Raw genomic sequence first — 25,097 nt, 5'->3', positions numbered from 1 at the left:
TACTCATAATTACTTCACAGAATTAAGATTCAATGCAGATGAAAGCGCTTTTATAACCAACGCACTATAAGTTACCATAAGCACAGGGTTTCTTCCGCGCTTGGAGCCTAGGAATAGTACATGGTGTCAACCTGCGCTAACGACCTGAGGTTTAAGGACAGGCAAATCTCCAGGGCAGCGCTAGGAGACACACCTCTGCCGCGGGGCGGGGCTCCTTGCCACCGTTGCCAGGGAAACTGTCCGGGCGTCCCTAGAATCTGAGCCCGCGCGCCGGGGACACTCAGCTCGACCTCTCTCCTGCGCTAGCAATAGGTGGAGCGCCGGCCAATCGGAAGAGGCCGGAGGGGCGGGGCGGGCAGTGGCCCTGGGAGGGCGGGTCCGCAGCCTCGCTCCCTGACTTCCGGGTCGCGGTGCTAACAGGGAGAGTTCCGTCGTTTCCGTTGCCGGCTGTTTGCAGTGGGGAAACCGAGGCAGCTCCTGCTCCCCCTAGTTCTTCCGCTCCTGTGAGGTGGCTGCTGTTTCTTTTCCTCTTGCCCCGCGCTGCATCGGTGCGGCTGCGCTGAGAGTGCGCGGCCCGCGAGCCCCGCGGGGTTCTGCGGGAACCCGGGGGCGCCTGGGCCGGCGGGTCTTTGTGCGAGCCCTGCCCTCCCATTCGCGGGCGGCGCGCGAGGGGGGTCGGCGCAGCGACGCCCCGAGCCTTGGGGTGCTCAGGCGCCGCTAGTCGTGCATCCCTTCTGCTCGGCAGTTCTGCGCTTTTGTCCTAATGAGCGCGGACTGGATTGCTTGGTTTTGAAGATAATGATCAACCCAGCTGTGCTATGTGCTGTTTCTGCACTGACCTGCGGCGACTTCGAATTTGACAGCCCCTCCTCAGGCCCCAGTCCAGAGATGACGTGTCTGTGGGAATGTTTAAGGCAGGAAGGAGACGAGCAATTTGATTTTAAGTATCTCCCTCTCACTAGTATCTCCCTGACTTTTTCATTTAGAAGCTGAAGAATTTTCTTAAGACATAAGATACAGTTGTATCGAGTGTATACTTAAAAAAAAAAAAAAGCAAAAGAAACTTGTTAGTATTTCTGCCCTTGACCTATTGAATGGAAAGTCAATAATGAGCTAAGGTGTTATATACTCCATGTTCAACTTGTATACTTAAGTTTATAAGCCATATGTAGTGTTTTTATTTGCTGGCATCACCTGACTGGTACAGTTGTAACGAATTATCCACATGGGATAAGAAGAGCGTATTCTATAAAAACAATTCTGATGTTTTGGTATATATTTTAATTGTTGATTAGTTGGAGTCCTCTTGATCTTGAACTGTTGAACCCCAATTCTCAAAGAATGGGAAATTTGGAAACTAAGATATGAAATACAATTATTTAGCAAACCATTCTGTTATTCTTTCAAGCCATTGAGTGGTTTGACTACGTTGTGTGAATTTTCGTTTTGAAAAAGTGATAAATTGGCCATTGCATCATCCATCATTTAATTAATGTAAGCGGTATATATTACACCTGCCATTGTTTTTAGATGCCTAATTAAACACTATCCCAAAACAGGCACAATGGAATAATAGATACATAATTTGAGATTTGATCAGTTGTATAAACTAATTTTTTAAATTTTAAAATTCAGTTTAAGGTCATTGACCTTGTCTTGTATATTTCCCTCCTCCAGGAAAAAAAAAATGTTTATTTCTTTGTGGGAGTTCTTCTATGGGCACTTTTTTCGATTTTGGATGAAATGGCTATTACGACAGATGACTGGGAAGTGTGAATTGCAGCGAATATTTGATACCTATGTAGGTGCACAGAGGACACACAGGATAGGTAATGTTATTCGAAAAAGAAAAAGTGCTAATAAAAGTTGAACTGAATATTTTTCTCAGTACTCACAGTGACAGATGTATTTCTTGTGTATCCTGACAAGTCACTTAAACTGAATTTCATAAGCTTTGAAATCCTGCTTTGACTCCTTCAGCTCTAAAATTGTATGAATTTATAGAAAAAGTGATTATTGAGTTGCTTATCTGTGGAAAGAATTATCTCCTTTGGCTCCTGAAGTTTATCAGTTATTCCTTAGATTATAGTTGCAACCTATTTTCTGGTGAAAAATTTCTATACTTATATAATCCTTTTGAAATTTTCACTCACATGATGGGATGAGTGCCTCAGTCTAGATCCATTTTTATACTTAGCATCCTTCATCAGCCTTTTACTTTCTTACTGTTACTTATGAAAGGCCAGTAATTAGGTATCCAGTGGTCTCTAGGAAAGACTATTAGACTCATTCTCACCGTCCAATACCGTAGCCAATAGCCACATTATATTGAGCATTTCAAATATGGCTAGTCTAAATTGAGATGTACTGTGAGTGTAAAATATAAACTATATGTCAAAGACTTACAAGAAAATGTAAAAAAATTTCAGTGATTGTTTATATTCTCTATATGTTGAAATGGTAATATTTTGGGTATGTTGGGTTAAAAATATATTAAAATTTTATCTGTTTCTTTTTACTTTAATGTGGCTATAGAGAATTTTAAAGTACACAAATGGGTCACAATTTGGGTTGCGTTATATTTCTGTTGAACAGTGTTGCTCTGGTACTTTGTAAAATACATCAGTTTTCAGTGCTTCACTGAAAATTTTACTCTAAAATTTGAACATGGATGAGTAAGAACTGTGGTTTGAAGTTGCTTCTTTTCAGCCAGGATAAGGAAGTGCAGGGAAGTGCTGTAGCTCATGCTCTCTGTGTTAAACAGAAAATTGTGAAATAGCTAGATTTCCTTTTGTGTTAATCAAGTGTGCTTCGACCGAGAAATCAACCCCTGTCAGGTTGAGAGAGTGGAGTATTGGCAATTGGAATCTGTATCCAAAACAGCATCAGAAGAATGACAGACAGAAGCTGCCTCAGAGCAACTGGTTGATGAAGTTTACTTTCTTTCCTAGTTTTCTTACAACTTCATGGCTGACTTAAATTATTGCTGTTCTTTTAATTTGCCCTTTTGACTACTCAAAAGAACAAAGTACATCTTGATAAGAAATCTCTTCAGGCAGTATGGGTTGGTGTTTTAGAGTGTGGGGGAAGAATATGTATAAAGGCATTTGTTTGTGGCAAAAGCATTTTACTTATATTTTTCAAATTGCTGAGAAAAGAAGATTATTTGTAAATGTGCCAGAAATTTTTTTAAATAGACCAATAAAAATGCTCCTGTCATTCTTGATATAGAAACCAGGAATGGAGAAGCTATTTGTCTGGTGACAGAAGGGTTGACCGGATAATCTGAAGTCCTTGCTTCTTTGTTGTACGATTTGGTTGCTGTCACCTCAAATGTAAACGCTCAGGCTAACAAATGAAAATGCAGTAGAGAGTACTCTCATTGTAGTCTTAAGATGAGTTTCTGGGACCTGAGCTACTGTGATGCAATCATGGGTGACTTTGCAGTGGTTAGTAGACACTTCGGGGTCTAAACAGAAACAGATGACCCCAGGTAATGAGGTTGGTGTCCCCTCTTTGGATAGATATGTTGTGTTTGGTTGAGTTTTTTGAAATCATATATTTATACTGTAAGATTAAATTTTAAAATGCTTGCTGTTATGTAGAAATTATATCTCCTGGAACTATTAGTTTATTACTGGTTTGATATTTTTACTAGTTATTTATTATAGGGTAATTCACAAACAGCATTCAATGGTAACATCTTTTTTTTTTTGTCATTTCAGAAAATTCCTTGACATACTCCAAGAATAAGGTAGGTAAGGTAGGATAACATAAAGGTGGTAACTCTAGAAACCTTAACTTGGACATATTTTTCCTTAAAAAAATAAAAAGTGCCCTGCTAGAAGAGTGTTTTCTATAAGGAGCATTGAGTGAAATTTTCCCCCTTTAGAGGTAATATTCTGTTTTCAAACGTTTCTCTATGTATGTGTGTTTTTCATGTGTATTTCAAAGAAAATATTTGAATAATTTGTCCGGTTCTGAGGTTTTACTTATTTTGCTTTAAGAGTTGATAGCTTTTGGGAAAGCAGGGCATTAGGAGGAAAGTTGTCTTTTAGACAGTGTCCTCAGGATAGGTTATGTGAGAGAAAAGCAACTTAGGATAATTAGAGAAAACCCTGGGTTGTGTACCTTCTGAGCTAAAATAAGTCATAATTCATGCCATGTATTAGTCAGCTTTTGCTGTGTAACAAACTATTATAAAATCTCAGAGGCATAAAATGATAGTTGTTTCTTGCTCATATGTCTATGGGTCAGCTGGAGAAGCCTTACTTCAAGCTGAGGCCAAGTTCGTGTTTATTCCATTCGTCTCATCTGGGACTCAGGTGGGGGTTTAACAGGTACCTGGTGAATGTTTTCACCATGGGTAACTGAAGGCCCAACCACACAAACATATTTTAAGTTTCTTTGTGTCAAGTCTGTTAGCAGCCCGTTAGTTAAAACAAGTTACGTGGCCAAGCGCAAGTCAAGGGGTGGAGAAATATGATATGCCCACCATAAGGCTGTGGTAGGGAGTAGGTTGTATAATTCAATTACAGGGTAATGAAGAATTGGGACCAGTAATTCAGTCTACCATGTGCTGTTACTTCCCTATTGTAGTTCACAGTTTTGTCTACACATAGATTATTTGGTGTGGCAAGGATAGAATATGGGTGATCTAGACCATTGTTTGAAATCCCATAATAGAACACAACCAGTATTAAACAATAATAGGAATAGAATAGAAAATATTTAGAAACCATTGGTCATAATATGGTTAAATATATTTTAGGAATTTTTTATATTTTTAATTTTATAATTATATAATTTATAATTTTATAATTATATTTAAATTTATAATTATAATTTTAATATATTTTAATGCCCCTCGAAGTGCTGGGATTATAGGCATGAGCCATTGCACCCGGCCCATCATGTTGAGTTTTCAGAATCAATGTATGTAATTTACCACATTAACAGAGTAAATCAGAAAAATATGAACATTTCAGCAGATACTGAAAAACTGTTTTGACAGAATTCAGTACCAATTCATGATTAAAAAATCTCAACTAGATAAAGAAGGAACCTTCTCACCCTATGAAAGGCTGTGAAAAACATGCAGCTAACATGATACATAACACTAAATTATTGAATGCTCTCCACATTCAACTGAGAAGAAGACAAATAGATGTACTCTCTCTGCTTTTATTCAGCATCATACTAGAGATCCTAAGTAGTGCAGTAAGGCAAGAAGAAGCAATATAAGACATAATGATTGGAAAGAAATAAATTATATTAACAGATGACATTGTGAATGTAGAAAATCTTAAGAAATCTACAAAAACTACTAGCATTATTAGTAAATGAATTTAATAGTATTATAGGACATGGTATACTACTGTATGTTAGCAACAAACTTTTGGAAAATAAAGAACAGTACCACTTACAAAAGCATCCAGAAAACATAAAATATTCAGGGCTAAATTTAATGAAAGATACATAAGACTTCTGCACTAAAACTCCCAGAGAAGATTGCTGAGAAAGATGAAAATGGAACCATACACTGTATTCATCCATTGGAGGTCTCAGTATTATTAAGATGTTAATTCCCGAATTGATTTATGGATTCAATGCAGTTCCAGTAAAAACCCCTGCAGACTACTTTTGAAGATTGTGACAAGCTCATTCTAAAGTTTATAAAGAAATGGAAGGGACCTAGAATAGCCCTCATAATCTTCTAAAAGGACCCCCACTACCTGACTTTAAGACTTTCTAGTCAAAAGTTGAATATAACAGATGAGAGACCAGAAATTGGCCACACCTAATATGTCATATAATTTTTAACAAGGGTATCAAAGCAATTCAATGAGGAGGAGAAAGTCTTTTCAATAAATAGTGCTGGAACAACTGGGTATATATATAGGGGAAAAAACAAACCTCAGCTTCAATCTCTTACCATACACGAAAACTAATTTAATATGGACATTAGACCTGTGTTTAAGCTAAAACTTTAAGTTTCTGAAAGCAAGCATAGGAGAATATCTTCCACCTTGGGTTATGCTACCACTTAAAAAAATTGAAAAGTTAAACTTCATCAAAATAAAACTGCTTATCAAAGGTATCTTTAAGGAAAGGAGTAGGCAGGCCACAGACCAACAACGTATTTGCAGCGTATTTTTCTGATAAGGGGCTTGCCTCTAGTAAAGAACTTCTATAAGTCAGTAATAAAAAGGCAGCAGAATTTTTAGTGGACAAGAGCCTTGAACAGTCACTTGACAAAGGTGAAAATATACATATGTGTATGTGTGTGTATACACACTTGGAAAAGTGCTCAGCATTATTAGTCGTCAGGGAAATGCAAATTAAAGTCACAGTGAGAGAACACTAAAAGTTACCTAAATGAAATAGACTAACAACACAGATGTTGCAAACACCAGTTGGAGTTTAAGATGATATTATCACTTTGGAAAGTGGTTTTGGCAATTTCATTGAAAGTTAAACACATACTGCCCTATATCTTACTAATTTCACTCTTAGGTGTCTAAGACATGAAAATATATATTTATCAAAAGTATAATAAAGTGTGATCCCAAACTGGGAACAATGCAAATTTCCAATACCAGGAGAATGAGTAAGCAAATTGAGGTATATTCGTGCAATACAGCTCAACAATTAAAAGGGACAAATTACAGATATGAGAAAGAATGTGGATTTGAGTAAGAATGTGGATGAATCCTAGAAACGTTAGTTGAACAAAAGCCAGACACAAAAGAGTACATACTTTGATTCCATTTATGTGCACACAGCTAAGCTATGGTGGTAGAAATCGGAACAGTGGTTGCTTCTTGAAGGAAGAATGGATTGAAAAGGGGCATAAAGGAACTTTTTGGGATGATAGAAATGTTCTGTATCATAGTAGGGATGTGGATTATCTGGATGTATGTATTCGTCAAAACGGATCAAATAACATCTGTGCCTTTCACTGTATTTAAATTATAAATCAATTTTTAAAAAAGTAATGGAATAGTATATACAGGAAAGAGTATTTGCTTAGAAACTAGATGTGGTTTCTCTTCTTAACTCTGCCCTACATTTATGTATGCCTTGGGCGAGTTCATTCAATCGGTCATTTGTTCATAATATATGTAACGAAGTTTTGAGCATATAATCAGTAATGTGCTATGCTAGATGCTCAAGATATAAGAGTAAATAAGAGAGACAAAAGCTGGTAGAGAACATGGAGAAACAAATGGGTGTGGTCAGTGCTCTCTAACTGAAGTATGACTGTGAAAAGAACTAGGTAACTCTAGGGCTGGGGAAGACTTCGCAGAGGAGGTGACATTGAACTGGATTTTTAATATTTTAGGAGTTTGTAATACATGCAAAAGGTATGGCTTTTGCCTTGACTACACATGGCGAAGATAGTCCTTTTACCATTGCTGGTATTTAAGCTTCAGCACTTTTCCTGTACCCATATTATCTCAGGATTGGACAAACTAGACTTTGTTGACCACATCTGTATCTTTACTGATTGTTATTAATAGATCTTTGACCATTTTCTTCTCACCTTTTACTTTTATCTGGGGAAATCTGTTTCTGTCTCTCTCTCTCTCTCGCCTTGGGGTATATCTAAACTATGGACTCTATTTTTGTTTTTCTTACCAGTTTTGATTCGAAGTCTTAATTTCTGAACTGTTCTTCAGTATGCACAGTAAATTCCTACAGTTCAAATTTGATCTGATTTTGTTTTCGTCAATGCCAATTTGTTACCAGTGGTGATCCCTGGAGACAAGATTATGAGATTCAACTCTTTTCTGCATTTAATTTTTTAAACTTATGCATTCAAGATTTTTTAACATTTTTATTATGTAATTAAAATATCTACTTCATAAACACTATGGTGGCAGCTCATTTGCTAAGAACTTGTCAGCTGAGAACCTGTTGACTCAGTTGAGGAAGCCTTCCTCTGATACATCATGTTGCTGTTCTTTTATTATAAAACTGTATATATATATATATATGAGGTTAGCCCTAGAGAAAGTTTGAAATAAACTGGTTGCAACAAACTGAGTTTATTTTGCATTTTCAATATCTACTTTGTAAGGTTGATTAAATGCCTCAAAACTATGTCTTTTTCAGCTACAAAGAATTTTTCCCATTTGGCTTTCTTTCACATAAATAGGTTTTACAGAAGGCGACACGTGTTGTTCAGAGTGAAGTGGACAAATGTGTGGATGATATTATGAAGGAAAAGAATATTAACCCTGAGAAGGATGCCAGGTGTGCTTTTTTTTACATTATTATTTTTTTATTATGCAGTTATAGCCTGTGAAGTATCGAGATCACACACTGTTGTAACACTTTAGAGCTGAAGGGTTTGTGGAGATCATCTGATTCAGTGCTCTCACTTCACAAGAGGAGCAGTCGAGATCCAGAGAGGGCAGTGATAGAATCAGTACTAGAACCTGTATCTCTTGGTTTCCAATCCAGAACTAATGCCAATATATCATCTGCCTTCTTCAAGGTGTCTTACCATGACTTTCCCAAGGTTAATAACTTTGGCTACTAGGTCTTTTGAAATACAGTTCCTATATCCTCCTCTAGTAAAATCCTCCCAGGCTCCTCCATTCTGAGTTAGATGCATTGCTGTGGCATCTCATAGTTCTATCATACCATGTAACCCATTGTACTGTAGTCATTGATTAACTCTTGTCCTTCCCCCTGTAAATTCTAAGTTCCATAAGAAGTGGACTTATCCCATTTCTGTGTTCCCAGCACTGGTATGTTGACATAGTATTTCATATTTTTTCCTTCATTCAGCATTTTCTATGTGAATATAGGGAAGGAACAATTTATTTCAGCTGAGACGAGGAAGGGTCTAGGAGGGAACTGTGAGGATAGTTCCACCCAAGAGATGGCATTTACACTGGACCTTTAAGAGTGGGTAGGGGAGCAGTGCCAGCAAGGCACAGAGACATAGAAATATTAATACTTTTGTATCTGGAATGATAGGGAGTTATTTGTAGCTGGATCATTGAATATGATCAGAGTAGTGGCTGGAGAAATGAGTGAAATGCTAGATTGATACATCACAGAGTCTTGTATGCCATACTGAAGGATGTAGATGTTGTCCTCTGGTTTTTAAGCAGACAAGCTACATTTTTAGATATGTATTTTAGGAAGATGGAGAGTAGATTTGATGATGGGGGAGGCTGGCAGAAGGAGTAAATGAGGAAACTTGAGTCATTCAGGCAAGAAATGACAAAGGCATAAATACAGTAGAAGAAAGAGTGCTATGAGGATTGCTTTGAAGGACATTTCAGAGCTAGAAAGGATTAGGGTATGGAGATCTTTGGACACATTGTGATGGAGAGAGGCAGGTCAGAACTTGGAGTGTTGTAGCTTGGGGAACTAATGGGTAGCGATGTCATTAATAGATCTAGAGACTAAAGAAGGAGCGTGTTTCTTTAGGGAAGAGAAGCAGTTGTATTTAGAGCTGAGATAAACTGTTGTGGAGCTGTTTGTTTTATATATACTTGGAAAATTAAGTCTACTGGTGATATCTGGCAATAAGGATTTAGGAATGTATAGGATTGCCCAGAGAAAACACGAAGAGAAAATCCTTCACAAATCCTTACAGTTGTGAAGTTTGCCATTCCTACCATATCTTGCCCTCTTTCTAGGCCTTGTATCCTATATAATACTTTGCATAATGTTTTGTGTTTAAGGAGGCTTTTGGTGGGTCTTATGTTAAACTGAAAGCCAGGAAATGCTTTCTAAATAGATATACGAACCCCAAGCTATGAAAGACTTTATTGTGATAAGAAGGTGTACTTTTTAAAAATAATTTTATTATTTTTAGTTTTAAAATCTGCATGAAGATGTGCTTACTTCAGATAACTGGTTATAAACAGCTCTATTTGGATGTAGAAAGTGTGAGGAAAAGGCCATATGATTCTGATAACCTACAACATGAAGAGCTACTCATGAAGGTAAATTTCTGTTTTCTTTATGTGGAGTTGTTGAACACTAGAAAAATAAATCAGGCTTCAGCTAAGTAAAGTCTGTGCAAATTCTAGAGGCTTATATGGCTAGGCTTATATGGTTTCTTTGCCCTTAGAGAATTTTATTATGCTGGATTTCATTGATATGGAAAGATTTTTAGTTAGCTATTTTTATAATTTTCTGATAAGCATTATTATAAATATGTAATATGTTTTTATGAATAAATATATTCAAATAAATTTTACTTTAATGTTTTTAATTCTGAAATAAAAACCTATAGAGATCTTTTCAACCAAAAAGTACATGTCTACAAGTTTCAAATTTTTCTCCTACTTTTTATACAAACTGCTCATATAAGTTACGCTTTTTTTTAGATACTTACAAATTGAAAACATGCGTATCCCTTTTCAGATTATTATGTCCAATCTTTTGGGACTTACAGAATGTTAATTGCCAAGTAATGCCACAAAAGATTTAAACTTTATGAAAGTAAAAATTATTTACTTAGAATTTTTCTATTTCTTATTTCTAAAGTCTAAATGCATAAAGCCAATGAGGTGCCAAAATTAAAGAGTAATAGACCTAGAGTAAGCTTTACAGATCATCTAGACTAGTCCCTTTGTTTGAGGGATGAAGATTCTAAGGACCAGGGAGATGAAGTGATTTGCTTTAGTCCTAGAATGATAGGGACTGGAACACAGCTGAATCTCCTGCCCATCCTCTACACCTGTTCCAATTTTATTTGAAAATGGTTAAAGAAAGTAGCACATTGCACTTGGAATTAGGAGTTCTGTGGAAACAAATATTGATACTATCTAAGTAACACTAAGCAATACAAGTTTAAAAACAATGAAGGATTTTTTTTGCTTTTCAGGAAAAGTGTATTTTGTTAAATGAGGATAATATAAATATATATCTCAAAGGGTTATTGTATGGATGAGTTTTTATATTTAAAGTGTTTAAAATAGTATCTGGCACTTACTGAGGATTAACTGCTATTTCTATCCCCATTGTCATCGTTATTCCCTTCATGTTAGGCCCTTGCTACACAATACCGTTCCTTTTGAGGGAAAAAAGTACAACTCCTAGCCCTCTAGTCCAGCGAATTTTACCTTGGTGCTTCATGGTGAAATTCAGTTCTACACTACACATACTCAGCACTCTACACTACACATACTCACCAGTCTACACTACACATACTCAGCAGTTCTACATTACACATACTCAGCAGGGTAAAGAGCTGTGTAATCTGTCTTGCTTTAAGTGTATTTCAAGGACCACATTTACTAGAGTTAACTAGTGTTCAGTATGTAGATTCCAAAGTTCCACCTAAGACTTACAAAAATTATAATCTCCAGGAATGGAACCCAGAAATTCAATATTCATGCATATTAAATTTTTAATACTAGTGGTTCTACACTGTGGCTCTCACCACGTCACTGAGACCTTATCATTGGCATAATCAAACTCCTTGCAGAATTCATGGAGAGAGGCTAATGTAAGCAAGTCACATGTGTTGGTAATAAAAGTAGTGACCAGGTAAACCTAATCTAATGCTTGGATTTAGCTTCAGAGCCAGTCTTGACCCTGTTTTAAAACACGGTCACAAGTCTTCACATTTTATTTTAGGTAACAGAATACTCCTTTCATTAGGGGTCCTTATTCAACAATGCCTGAAATGGTAATGAAATGGGAAAAAATGCAAGTATTTCTGTTTTGCAAATTTTCATCAACCTTTTTTAGTCAACTTCTGTGTCTTTCATTTGATGGCTTGTATTGAATTTAAATAATAAATGTTCTTTATTTTGCATTGATTAGTTTGTTGGTATGTAATATTTGATAGCTGTTGTTGTTGTTGTTGTTGTTGTTGTTGTTGTTGTTGTTTTTGAGATGGAGTCTCACTCTGTCACCCAGGCTGGAGTGCAGTGGTACGATCTTGGCTCACTGCAAGCTCCGCCTCCCAGGTTCACGCCATTCTCCTGCCTCAGCCTCCTGAGTAGCTGGGACTACAGGTGCCTGCCACCACGCCTGGCTAATTTTTTGTATTTTTAGTAAAGACAGGATTTCACCATGTTAGCCAGAATGGTCTTGATCTCCTGACCTCGTGATCCACCCACTTTGGCCTCCCAAAGTACTGGGATTACAGGCATGAGCCACCACACCCAGCTTGATAGTTGTTCTTAAATCCTCATCCTTAAAGATATTTATTTAAAACCAAATTATATTTTTTTAAACTGAAAATCTGTAAAACAAGTTGGAATGCTATCAGTATCATTTCTTCATCCTCTTAGACCTATTTTCATTCTGATTAAGCACTATTAACCCACCATTATAATAGAGCCTATTTAACTATACGGTATCTGAAGCAAGGGCTAAGTTCCTAAAATACTGTGTTCTTCTCAAGCAAGCAGTTTACCAGTTCTGGGCATAAATAAAGACGTCTCATTGTTTTATATTTTTGTATATTATTTGTTTTCAAAATCTGTTCTTTATACCAGTCTTTTTAATGGGAATAAATGTGCTGCATGTTTTAGGATAATTGAAAAATGTTCTAAAGTCTTTGCTTAACCTGTGATTTTTCTACAAAAGTTATTTGATAGCATTAAATTACTAGTTATAAGCTATGAGAAATAAAATGTCTTAATAATGGAAATATGTTTGTACAGCTTTGGAATCTTCTAATGCCCACGAAGAAGTTAAATGCTAGAATCTCCAAGCAGTGGGCTGAAATTGGTTTCCAGGGTGATGATCCCAAGACAGACTTCCGAGGCATGGGCATACTTGGATTAATCAATCTTGTGTAAGTGAAAGTGAATTTTCTTTTCTTCCCGAAATGAAATTACATGTAATCTCTGATCTAGTTACTTCTAATAAGAAGTGATCTAGTTGATTCATACTATCTCTGAATTTTAATAACTGCAGTGCTAGAAGTATTTGCTAATGTGTTGACAACAATATGAAGATATTGGAGGCCAGGCACATGGCTCATGCCTGTAATCCCAGCACTTTGGGAGGCTGAGGCCAGAGGATCACTTGAGGCTGAAAGTTTGAGACCAATCTGAGCAATATAGTGAGACCCTGTCTCTACAAAAATAATTAGCCAGGCATGGTGGCATTTGCCTGTAGTCCAGCCACTTGGGAGGCTGAGGCAGAAGGACTGCCTGAGCCCAGGAATTCAAGTTTACAGTGAGTCATGATTGTGCCACCTCCAACCAGAGTGACAGAGCAAGACCCTGTCTTTAAAAAAAAAAAAAAAAAAAAGACATTGGTGGAAATATACTTGCGTTTGTGATTTCTTTACTTACCAATGCTTTCCTGTCCTTTTTCTTTCTGATCTCCATTCTGATACCTCTTAAAGAATTATGTATCCTCCTACTGCCTTTATTCACTTGCTTTTTCTCTCTGGGCTCCCTGATTCTATTTTGGCAAATATAACCAGGTAAGGTGATAATAAAGTCTCTTTACTCTTTACGTATGTTCTTCACCACCTGTGACAACTTACCTACCTGCATTCCTGACTTTGTATAGACTACCATATGAACTTTCTCTCCTTTATCTTCTTTAATACTTATGATTAGCTACATGTGTGAAACCCCAAATACGTAACTCAAGTCACAATTGATAGCCAAAACTATTCTAGAAGATGGCGTGGAAGATTAATTTCCTCCCATAAGGATATGCAAATGTACAAATTGTAGTGTTTGGGTCTGTCCATGAAATTGTGATTTATAGACTATGAAATGTCTAGAATGGGAAGGTGATTTATAGACTATGAAATGTCTAGCCTATTAAAGTTTGGATAATTCTTACTGTGAAAAAATCCTGAAATTGGCTAAATTAGGTTAATTTTGATGGTTTTTCTTATTGTGTATAGATGTTTATTTTTCACCATTTGATACTGTTAAGACAGGTTAACTAAATTCAGGAAGGAAATTAAAAGTTGTTCTTTATTACAGATTGAATATTTTAAGAGTAATTTGACTATTAATGCAATGCTGAATTATTACAAAAATGAAATATAGTCAACTGAAGGCATTTTAGAGTCAATCTAGGGATAAAGTAGAAAAATTAGAGTACTTAGGAAAGCATTGCATTGAGCAAGACTTTTGAAACTGTTTTGGTGTTTACAGATCCCTCAGGGAATCTGATGAAAGCTTTGTATACTCTTTCCCCGGGAAACATATACACAGAAAAAGTTGTCCATAATGTAAGATGGTTCCTGGATTCCCCTTCATTCATAAATTATCATTAATTCATGGACTTCTAAGTTAACAGCCCCTGGTGTAATGGGTTGAAAATTAGAGCCCGTGAAGAAATAAGGAAGTTTATATTAATACTCTGTAGAAGAATAAAGAGGGAAGAGTTAATTAGAAATGCTTGATGAAAATGTCAATGATTTTGTCCTCTAAAACGTAAAGCCATGGACATTTATTTTTTATTTTTATCTTCATATGAGCATTGTGTGTGTGTGTCTATCATTTAGAGGTGATCCTAAGGTTAAATAGATTTGATGTAGGCCAAAAGGATGTATGTGCCTACAAATAGATAGTTCCATATCCATCTCTCTTGTGCTACTAATACTTCTGTTTTATAGCTAGTATTTTAGTTAGATGATTGATGAAGCAAAAGATTGTTGATTCCCTTCTGATTGCACTGAAAATGGCACTAAACAACACAGACTTAAATTGTAGTGGAAGGAATGAACCTAGGTGAAAGGGAGAGTGTCCTAACAGGTACATATTGACTCTTCTATAGAACTAGAACCAGCAAAGAAACAAAAAGAACTCTTTTTATATTATCTATTTATTAAAGTACTTTACAGTCTTGTCAACGGCCTATATTCTGTACTACATAGGCCTGATAGCTTAGGAAATTTTGACTGAGAAGCATTTGTGAATCACTGAAGTGATTTGAGACAGATATCAGGATACTCATGGCAATACTAGGACTATCATTTTGACAGTAGCTTTTTAAATTGGGTCTGGATATCTTATATTTGAATAGCATACATTCATTTGATTGTTTTTCTTAAACTTTTTAGGTATTTCAGTGAAAATTACACTAGTGAAGCTCATCAGATTCTTTCCCGTTCAAATCATCCAAAACTAGGGTAAGCTGGGTATATTAAAGAAGCTGTAATCTCTCACATTTATAATGCTTAGATGATTAATGAATTTGAAGGTATATCAAAGTAGTTCTTAAAATGAAGTATTTAATAAGAACTTTATAAAGAATATTACATGATACATTATTTTTAAGGATAAATGTGATTGTAAACCAATTTTGTATGTATTTCAGTATATTTTTATCATAAGATATAGTTTATCTATACAATGGAGATAAGGGCCCTTATAAAATCTTTTTGAGAAATAGATTTGAAGATAGGAATAGGAAATAGTTTGGAAAAATAATAGGAAAATGGGAAATAGCTTTGAAAATTATAAAGTGAAATGCAAACTAAGGTGGTTTTATTAGCCCTACCATTATTTTTAAAAATATTCTGATGGTATCTAATGTTTGAAAAAGCATAGTAACAATGTTAGATCATAAAAATAAGTACCCTGATAATGGAGAAGAAAATGTCAGATTATCCAGTGTATTTTAGAAATCAGTGAGATTTGGTGTCTGTAGTCCCCTGACCCCTTTTTTATTTAAGAATTTTAGTTTTAGATATCATGTGAGCAGAGCTTTATTTTTATTCCTTAGATTATATCCAGAAAAATATACAGGCTTTAAAAAGCAAAAATGTTAAATTCTTTCTAGTATATTTTTCTTACCGTGTAGAGATTATCCTAAAATCAATACTGTGTTAAACCTGAAGTCATTTTCTACTAATTCCTAACATAATTTTAATTTATTTTATGAGTTATTTGGCTAGCTGGTATAACTGGTAATGTTTCTGACATAGGTATTCTTATGCAATAGTTGGAATCAATCTTACGGAGATGGCTTATAGCTTACTGAAGAGTGAAGCTTTGAAGTTTCATCTCTATAACTTTGTTCCTGGTATACCAACAATGGAACACTTTCATCAGTTTTATTGTGAGTATTAAAATGAGTTAAAACTAGATCTGAGATAATTCTTAAACCACTAGGAATGTATAATATATATTTTAATCTGTTGCCTCTATGAAGTATATAACTTATGTTTATCATTTTATTACTTATGGTCTTTGAAAAACAAGAAAATAGTGGAAGATGAGTCCCCAAGAGTATTCTGTACTTCAGTGTTTATATTTGCTGATTATAAAAGGCAGTATTTCACATGTAGACACATCTAAGATTCATGTAATTTTTCTTTAGGCATTCATTTTCCAGCTAACTACAAAATATATTTTCCCTCTTGGATGCTGGTTAATGAATGCTGTTAAGGACAGACCATTTGCAGATTATTTTATTATTTTTGGAAGGAAATTTAATTTAGAGGAACTTTTCACCTCCCCCTGCCTTGAATTTCAAGGCCAAATTTTCTTGTGGTAGGTTAGAGGTACTAAGTAACTGTTCCTAAAGCTGTCTTTACTTTCTCTGTTCTATTCACTTTTAGTGGTAATATTTGAATACTGAAGGTTTAATTGAATGAATCCATCTTCTGAAGCTATTGTTCAGAAGCAAAGAACTCAAATCTAGTTTTTCTTCACATACTACTTTTCTTGATCTTTTTCCATCTTTAGCATGTCATTTGCATGTTGGTAGCATATAAGAAACTACTTAGATAATCGGTGGCCAAATCATAATTTCTTCATCTCCATTGTTGAAAATATCATCCATGTCTCTTTTTCGCAGAACCTTTCCTGCCTTTACTTACACCCTAATTCCAGTTTTGTCTGCATCTTAACTTTCTCTTGCATGTGTCTGTTTCTTTCCGTCCCCATTGTAACCGTACAATATCAGGCCTTTGGCCGGGCGCGGTGGCTCAAGCCTGTAATCCCAGCACTTTGGGAGGCCGAGACGGGCGGATCATGAGGTCAGGAGATCGAGACCATCCTGGCTAACACGGTGAAACCCCGTCTCTAAAAATACGAAAAAACTAGCCGGGCGAGGTGGCGGGCGCCTGTAGTCCCAGCTACTCGGGAGGCTGAGGCAGGAGAATGGCGTAAACCCAGGAGGCGGAGCTTGCAGTGAGCTGAGATCCGGCCATTGCACTCTAGCCCAGGCAACAGAGCGAGACTCCGTCTCAAAAAAAAAAAAAAAAAAAAAAATCAGGCCTTTGTTACTAGGTTACTGTAATAGCCTTTAGTGGTCTGTTTATGGTAACACTCTTCTATTTCTTCTCCATGTTGAAAGTATAGTTGTTTAAAATGAAAATCTCATCATTTTACTCCACTGCCAAAAATTCTTCAAAGGATTCCCATTATAAGGCCCTGCATAATCTGAACCTTGGTAACCTCTCCAGACTCATCTTTTGCCATATACCAGCCCCCCTCTCACCCCTACAAACTCTATAGTGGAGGCATCCCAGTCTTCTTTTTAGTTGCTCAGATATATTATGCTCTCTCTTGACTCTGTGCCTTTGCAAGTGACATTCACTTGGCCCGAACACTCTTCCAGCTCCCTCTGTTCTTTCCAGGTGATGCCTTCTCATCTTCCAAATCTCAGTTTAGACATGCTCTTCTCGGGGAAGTTTATTCATTTACTGTGTGTTAGGTGTTGTTCTAGGCCCTGGGGATATAGCAGAGAAGAAGACAAAGTCACTGCATTCTGTGAGGAGCTGTCATCTTCAGAATCAAAATTTCCCCCTAATGCAGTGTCCACCTCCAGATACGACTTCTTTTCTCTGCTCCCTTTCTTCATGAAACTTTTTCAATAATTGCTGTTTTTCATTTCTTCATCTCCAGTTTTTATCTAATTCCAATTTAATTTCTCTCTCCATGACTCTACTCACACTTATTTTTCTCAAACACCAAGTTTTTTTGCTGCCTAATACCATTGCCATGTTTTTTCTTCATGTTATTTGATCCTTTTAGTGGCACTGGGCATAAATGACCACACGTTTCTTCTGGAAACATCATCGTGACTTTTCTGATGCTACATTCTCCTTGCTTTTTTCCTGCCCCACAGGAATTCCTGTAGACATCCACTACCTTACTGGATGTAGGAGCACCTCAGGGCCCAGCCCTGTGCCCACTCCTCTCTTTAGCCCGCATACTTTTCCTAAGTGATACCATCTGGTCTCTTGCTTGAAATGCCAAATGTGCATTAAATGCCAAAATATATATCTTCAGCCCAACCTCTACTTTAACCCCAGCACTGTATGTCCAGATCCTTTTTCTCCCTTAATGGATAAGGATAAAGAATCATATGGGCATGCTTACACAACGTAGGAGCCAATGCAGCATGTCTTTAAATGGAGGGACAGGTTTCAGGTCCCTAAGGACAGCATTGATAATTCTACCCAAGTGTACTGAAGATTTGTGGCAGGCATGAGATGCTTTCCTTTACCATTCCAAAGTGTCGTCGCTGGGACTTTGCTAACTTGCCTCTAATTTTTTTTTTTTAAATGAAATATATCTCTTGTTCATTAGCTACCTATTGAACATAAATATAAAAACAATTTAAAAACTCCCCAAACAATTAAGCAGTTTCTCATATCTCAATATATACAGGAAGGTGGTAGGTTAGAAAGCAGTGCAAAATGACCTCTGTGTAGTATTTTTCCCCTAAAGACCAGGGAACTTGAGGATCTGTGGGAACTGTTGCTCTCCAGCACCCTCACACCATCTCGGCTGGCTCCTCTATATAGGAAGGACATTAAAGTGTAATATCTGAGGTAGAAAAGTCATTGTAGAACCCTTTCAGTTACCTCCTGTCAGCTCAATCTATAGAGCTATAGATCATCCTGGAAACCGTGAAGCTTATGGTTTTCAATTATTTTGAGACATTAAAATGCACATGCACATATACCTATGTACCTTTTAAGCAGAAGTTTCCCAAAAACTTGATTTTCATACCCATTACCATTGGAAGTTTCACATCTTAAGTAAGGTTCTGCTTTTCTTCTTAGGAGGAACGTATTCTAACTAGAATAATAACTTGAAACCTTGTCTTTTGAATGTGCATACTTTTTTTGTTAGAGGAGTAGGATCCATTGGTTTGCACAAATTAGTTCCAAGGTCATAGTTTCTCTCCAGAAGGAAGAACAGTTAAGAGATTAGTTTCCACATTTTTTGTTTCCCTACGATCTGCCTTCATCTCCCCCTTTTCCTTTGATCTCTCTGCCTTTGTTTTAATGCGTCCTGTGTAGGAAGGGCTGGAAACAGTGGTAGGTTAGCTTTTTAGCTCCATTGTCATCTTGTACATCCAAACTGTGAGCAGGTATCTGCCATGATTGTGGAAAGTTACCACTAGTCCAGCAGGAGGGCTTAGGATTTGGGGACCTCTGTCTTCTTTATATTCCTGTCTAGGATGTCTCCATTCTAGTTTAGTAGGGCCACAATTTTAGCTGGACTTCTGGTTTGGTGGTTCCAAAAAAAAAATAGTAACCCTTCAAGTTTGTGTAACAAGAAAGTTATGCCTCAATAACAACTTTATTGAGGTATAATTTATATACCATAGAATTTACCCATTTTAAAAATACACTTAAATGGATTTTAATGAGCTAAATTGGGTAGCTGATTTGTTTTTCTAAGACCACCAGAGTGGGCACAAAAGAACCAGCGGGTAGGCAAGTGTAGGAGCAAAACTGCAAATTTATTCTTTGGTCATCTAGCTTCAGGGACCGGAGCTGGAGGTGGGGGTGGAGTTTCTAATACAGTCCCGACAAGAGTGGGGGCTGAGAAAGCCCGCCCCCGGTGCATCTGCTGGGAGCGACTTTTCTAGGAGTGGAAGGGCAATAGGCGGGGCACGGGCATGTCAGGGGGGGGGGGGGGGCGCTCCGCAGGTGCCACCAGGTAAATCTTGGTCTCCTCGGATTGACATCACCTGGTGCATGCCTGATTAATCTGCACCTTCCCGGGAGTCAGCTGCATTCTCGCACACATGGGAAGAGTTGGTGGTGAAGAAGAACCCGGAAGTGCACCATCCTGCCTCCGTTCGTCCAAACAGTAGCCATCATCATCATCCACTTTTAGAACACTTTCATCACCCCAGTGAGGTGCAGGTTTACAGTTAATCCCCCTTCCTATGGTTTTCTTATCCTTAACCTCTGCAGTAAATACATGCAGGGAATTTCAGGTTTAGACATTTCATATGACAATTTCTACAGAGTCTAAGTGTTCCAAACATCTGGACTCAAAAGGACAAAATATGTGCATCATGGAAAACAGCTCTGTTCCATCACTTTTTGCAAAGCTTTGGGGGTCTTATGCCAAGGATGGCCCTGCCAGTTTCCTAGAATTTCAGTAGTTTTTCCTCTGGTTTCCTGATGTCACATTAAATCACTTTAGCTATTATAGTCTCCGTTCTTCAAGTTAGTCTTTCTCTGACACTGATTTATATTATAGGTCAACAGCCTCACTCTGAAGCATGAAGTTCCTAGTGCTTTAACTTCAGCATTTTGTTCCAGGCCCATGTAGTCATTTGAATGGGCCACATTACTGACAGTAATGAAAAAGCAATTTAAAGGACATAAGAATGGTAAATATCTAAAACATAATAACCAGATATACTGAAACAAATGGTATGGCCATGAAATTTGGATGGCTGTCTCCCTTATCATACTATGCAGAACATTAATCTCTAAATGTATTTATTGTACATCCCTGACAGTATATGGGGGATAGAGATAGCAGATGGTATTTCTTCAGAGGCTTCATTTCTTGATATTACTTGTATATCATGGTTGACAGAAATCTGTTTTATCATATATTGAGAATAATCCAAAAATCTTTCTTAAACTGGCCTTCTTATGAAATGATATTTTAGTGTTGGAATATGATGATTTTAACTATTAATGTTTGCTTTATGACCAATATAATTAAAATAGGATTTCCATTTTTTTTCATAGTAGGCAATCATGATAGTCTAGCCACCCTTTTGTGTAAAGTCATTGGCTTTTGCAACAGAGACCACTTACAAACTGTGTGGTTTGGGGCACATCATTTAACTTCTCTGCACCTCTGTTTCCTCTTTCGTAGAATGGGAATAACAGCATAGTACTTGCCTCCTAGGGCTGCTCTGACAGTATATGAGCATTTAGTGAGCACTGTAGAAATATTTGAAAAAATAATTCAATAAATACATTTGATTACATACAAAGTAGGACTGGGGTGGTTTTATTTTTTGTTTTACTTTTTAACAGCTTTATTAAAGTATATGATAAATTACACATATATGATAAACTGCACATATTTAAATGTGTATGATTTGATAAGTTTTAACATATGTATACACCTGTGAAACCATCTCCATGATCCAAATAGTGAATATAATCACCACCTCTGAAAGTTTTTATGTGCTCTTTGGTAATCTATGCCTCTTGCCCCTCCCCGCCGCCATCCTAGGTACCACTTTTTTTTTTTGTCACTATAGAGGAGTTTGCATTTATTTTCTAGAATTGTATTTAAGTTAAATCATGCAGTTTTTACTCATTTTGGTCTGGTTTCTTTCTGCATAATTTGTTATGTGTATTAATAGCTTTTTTTACTTGTTACTTTTCTAAATTGACAAATTAGCTCATTTATTTTTATTGCTGAGCAATATTCCATTATATGCTACACATTGTTTATGTACTTGTTGATAGATATTTTGATGTTGGGTGGTTTTAAATTCACGTTTAAGTTTATGTGTGTGTGTGTGTGTGTGTGTGTATAAACAAGTTCAGTTTCATGAAATACTTTTAACATTTTGAGGGTTAATTTGGCTACCATAATGACGATATTGAAAGCCAAAAATATGAAGCCAATTTAGAGTGGATTTTTTTTTTTTTAAAGAAAAGATGCTGATAGCTCATTGAAAAAAAAGTAGAAATAACTCTTAGATTTAGAAATCAAGAATTAAGTAGGAAATAGCTTTTTACCACATGCATGACCTTAGACAGCTTGCTTCCCTTTTCTAACCTCCAATTCCTGTTTCATGTGTAATTGGGCATAATACTCATCTTAGACTATAAGGATTAAATTTAATAATGTGTTAAGCACCTAGCATAAAGCCTGGAACATTGTAGGCTCTCATTAAATGTTAATAACTATGAAAATAGACTAAAATGGCTTATTGACTAATTGGGGTCATAGGCCATTTATCATCAGAAATAAATTTGAGCTGATTTTCCGCAGCATACCAACAGATTCATTGTGACCAATATAAATAAAATGTTCACTGGGTGATTCATGTACAAGAAAATCATTAAAATTATCTTTTTGGAAAAAAAAAAAGTAGGAAATAGCTTTCCTACACTTTAGCCTTATCCAACATTTTCTCATTACTTGCATTTTTGTGCTTCAGAGGTTTCTCGGGAAACTTCTCAAGGTATCTTTTGAAAGTACTACATCTTTTTTTTTTTCTTTTTTTTTTTGAGATAGGGTCTCACTCTGTCACCCAAGCTGGAGTGCAGTGGTGCAATCGTGGCTCACTGAAACCCTGACCTCCTGGGCTCAAGTGATCCCTTCACCTCAGCCTCCCAAGTAGCTGGGACAACAGGCGCATCCCACCATGCCTGGCTAATTTTTGTACTTTTTGCAGATACGGGGTTTCGCCATATTGTCCAGGCTGGTCTCTTAAGTCCTGGCCTCAAGCGATCTGCCCACCTCAGCCTCTGAAAGTGCTGAGAGTTCAGGCATGAGTCACTGCTCCCGGCTGAAAGTCCTGCATCTTTTAAGCTTGAGGGACGTTGTTGATTTTTGAGACCAATAGTAAATGCACACTAAATCGTTTATTGAAATTGCCATTCATTTTGAACATACAGAAACATTTCTTATTTAGTCCCTCAGGCTTCTAATAGTTTTGAGATTACTTTTGATTATTGTATTCTCATATGGAATTTAAAGGATGATTATATATACTTTGTAAAAATGAGATGGTTTGAATGTGATTATTCCAACATTGAGGACTAAATGTTTTGTTTTTCTTTAACTGTAGGTTATCTTGTCTATGAATTTGACAAGTTTTGGTTTGAAGAAGAACCAGAAAGCATTATGTATTTCAACTTGTATAGAGAGAAGTTTCATGAAAAGATTAAAGGACTTTTACTGGATTGTAATGTAGCACTTACTTTAAAAGTATAAATCATCCACTGTATCTTCTATTTCTACCACATTTTGCACATTCAACAGAATTTTTATGTTGTAATGGAATTATCTGATCAATTACACTCTTATATATAATTTCCTACAAAAATATTTCAGAAATTCTATTTAAGAAAGCTAGTGGACAATCAGTGTATGTTTACAATTGTTTATACACTGTTCTCCAAAGGTACCTTATCCTTCCAAAGATCCCCTCTGTAGAGTCATGCGAACTACAGTTTGGAACTTGGGACTTAGCCCGTTGGTGTAAAAGTATAAATCAGGTATTTGTATTAAATTGTTGGTTAAAATGTGTAAAATCAATTTTCATTTTTATGTGTTGTGGGATCAAGTTAGTATCTTTTTTCAAAGCTCTTTTAAGATTTTTTTTGGTTTTTAGTTTGGGAATGGCTGTTTTTAATTTTCTTTGATTTTTATTTCTAGGGTAATTAACAGGAAGAGTGTTTCTTTATGATTTTCTTTGTTTGCATCTTAATTACATGTCATAATGTTGCTTCATTAGTAGCAAACAGAGCAGATACGGCAGAGAGAATAAAGAATTATGGCCTCCTTTTGGGTTTCTGTGATTATTGAGCATAACTGATGAGAGAATGACAGTATTGGTGACTAGCTTTTTTGTTTTTAAATAACACACTTTAAAATGCCACAGTGTTATTTGAAAGCTTAAAGGCATTTTCTCATCTTCAGTATTTGCTTTTTATCAGTTGTAGAAAAGAACCTTAATGTTTTCTTCTCTAGCTATGTATGTTTATGAAACTGCTTTACTTGTGTATGAAACTTCTCTACCTATGTATGTTTATGAAAAGAGATGTATTTGCCAAGAAAATCTTGATTATATAAAAGACAAAAAGATTATAAAAGACAGTTTTTATTTAAATAAAACTGTCTTTGAAACTTAAGAAAGTTTAAGTTTTAAAAAAAATCTCAGTTAAACATCATTGGTTTATTTGACGTACTGTTAACTTGCTTCTCTTTGACTCCATGGTGTTTTTAGAAAACGATGTATGAACTTTATGTTAACGGTTTGTGGGATACTAAAATAGCTTTGATGACATGATGACTGTGCGTTTTATATAGTTTTATTCTAAAATCTCAGGAGGGCAGCAAGTGCTTTCAAGGATTATATAGTGATGAGATTCTTATGGGGATGATTTCTTCTTGGTGTGTTTTACACATTTGTACTGATAGCAAAACTAAAGTTTAAAGCAGGAAAGTTTAAATTCTCCTTAAATCCTACAGAAACCAACCTTTTGAAGACATAATTTCATCTAAAACATGATGATATTTAGCACACCTCTTAATGTGGGTGTATATCAAGTGTTTAAGGACTGGCTCGTATATAATAGAGCAAGACCTGAGACTTTTTAAGTATTTGCTCATGTCTGTTGACCTTTCTCTTTCAAACTTGTTAAAGAGAAGAGTGGTAAGACATATCCAATTGGAAAATAAGACGCAGTGTTGTATAGCACATACATTTAAAGTGCATGCGTTAAAATTAGTTTCTCAATAAGATAAAATTATTTTAAAATTTTGGTTCCTTTTATTACCGTAGTGGCAATTTAGCTTTTCAGTATTACAGGAATTTAAAAATTGGTTTCTTGTAGGGGACATCTCAACTTTGGGAATGTCTTCACTTAATTTTTTAAAAATATTTTCATGCTTTATTGTCCAGCTATATGATATATCGCAAAATCCTGACAAGTTCATTGTATTAAGGTATTAACTATTACATGGAAAGCAATTCTGTTCATCTTTTGATGTTTGTGCTGAAAATGCTTATCTTTGTATTTTGATCCTCCAACAGCAGAGAGCTTGAACTGATTTAAACCTTTGTCAGTGTACTTAAGAATGCTTTAAGTATGGAAGGGGAAAATTTTAAGTAATTAAGTTTTTTTTTTTTTTTTGAGACGGAGTCTCGCTCTGTCACCCAGGCTG

The 25,097-nt window shown here is 36.2% G+C and overlaps 1 protein-coding gene across 3 annotated transcripts; it reads left to right on the top strand.

Moving 5' to 3' along the window:
• Positions 1–396: 396 nt before the first annotated feature.
• Positions 397–24,208, top strand: ELMOD2 (ELMO domain containing 2). Of its 3 annotated transcripts, XR_002734509.2 has the most exons (10): positions 397–508; positions 1,678–1,829; positions 3,726–3,754; positions 8,162–8,259; positions 9,842–9,971; positions 12,651–12,784; positions 15,026–15,094; positions 15,893–16,026; positions 20,424–20,556; positions 22,996–23,114. XR_002734509.2 is itself a non-coding variant. In XM_023226014.2 (9 exons), the coding sequence occupies exons 2-9, from the start codon at positions 1,688–1,690 to the stop codon at positions 23,139–23,141; spliced, it is 882 nt and encodes a 293-aa protein (XP_023081782.1). In that variant the 5' UTR covers positions 397–508; positions 1,678–1,687; the 3' UTR covers positions 23,142–24,208. The 3 variants fall into 3 exon arrangements, 2 of the variants coding, with proteins under 2 accessions (XP_023081782.1, XP_023081783.1); XM_023226014.2 differs by lacking the exon at positions 20,424–20,556 and having other exon boundaries at positions 22,996–24,208; XM_023226015.2 differs by lacking the exon at positions 20,424–20,556 and having other exon boundaries at positions 415–504; positions 1,680–1,829; positions 22,996–23,141.
• Positions 24,209–25,097: the final 889 nt, after the last annotated feature.

This window comes from Piliocolobus tephrosceles, chromosome 3, assembly GCF_002776525.5.
Source record: "Piliocolobus tephrosceles isolate RC106 chromosome 3, ASM277652v3, whole genome shotgun sequence".
NCBI classification, from domain to species: Eukaryota; Metazoa; Chordata; class Mammalia; order Primates; family Cercopithecidae; genus Piliocolobus; species Piliocolobus tephrosceles.
This window is presented reverse-complemented; position numbering and strand designations above follow the sequence as displayed.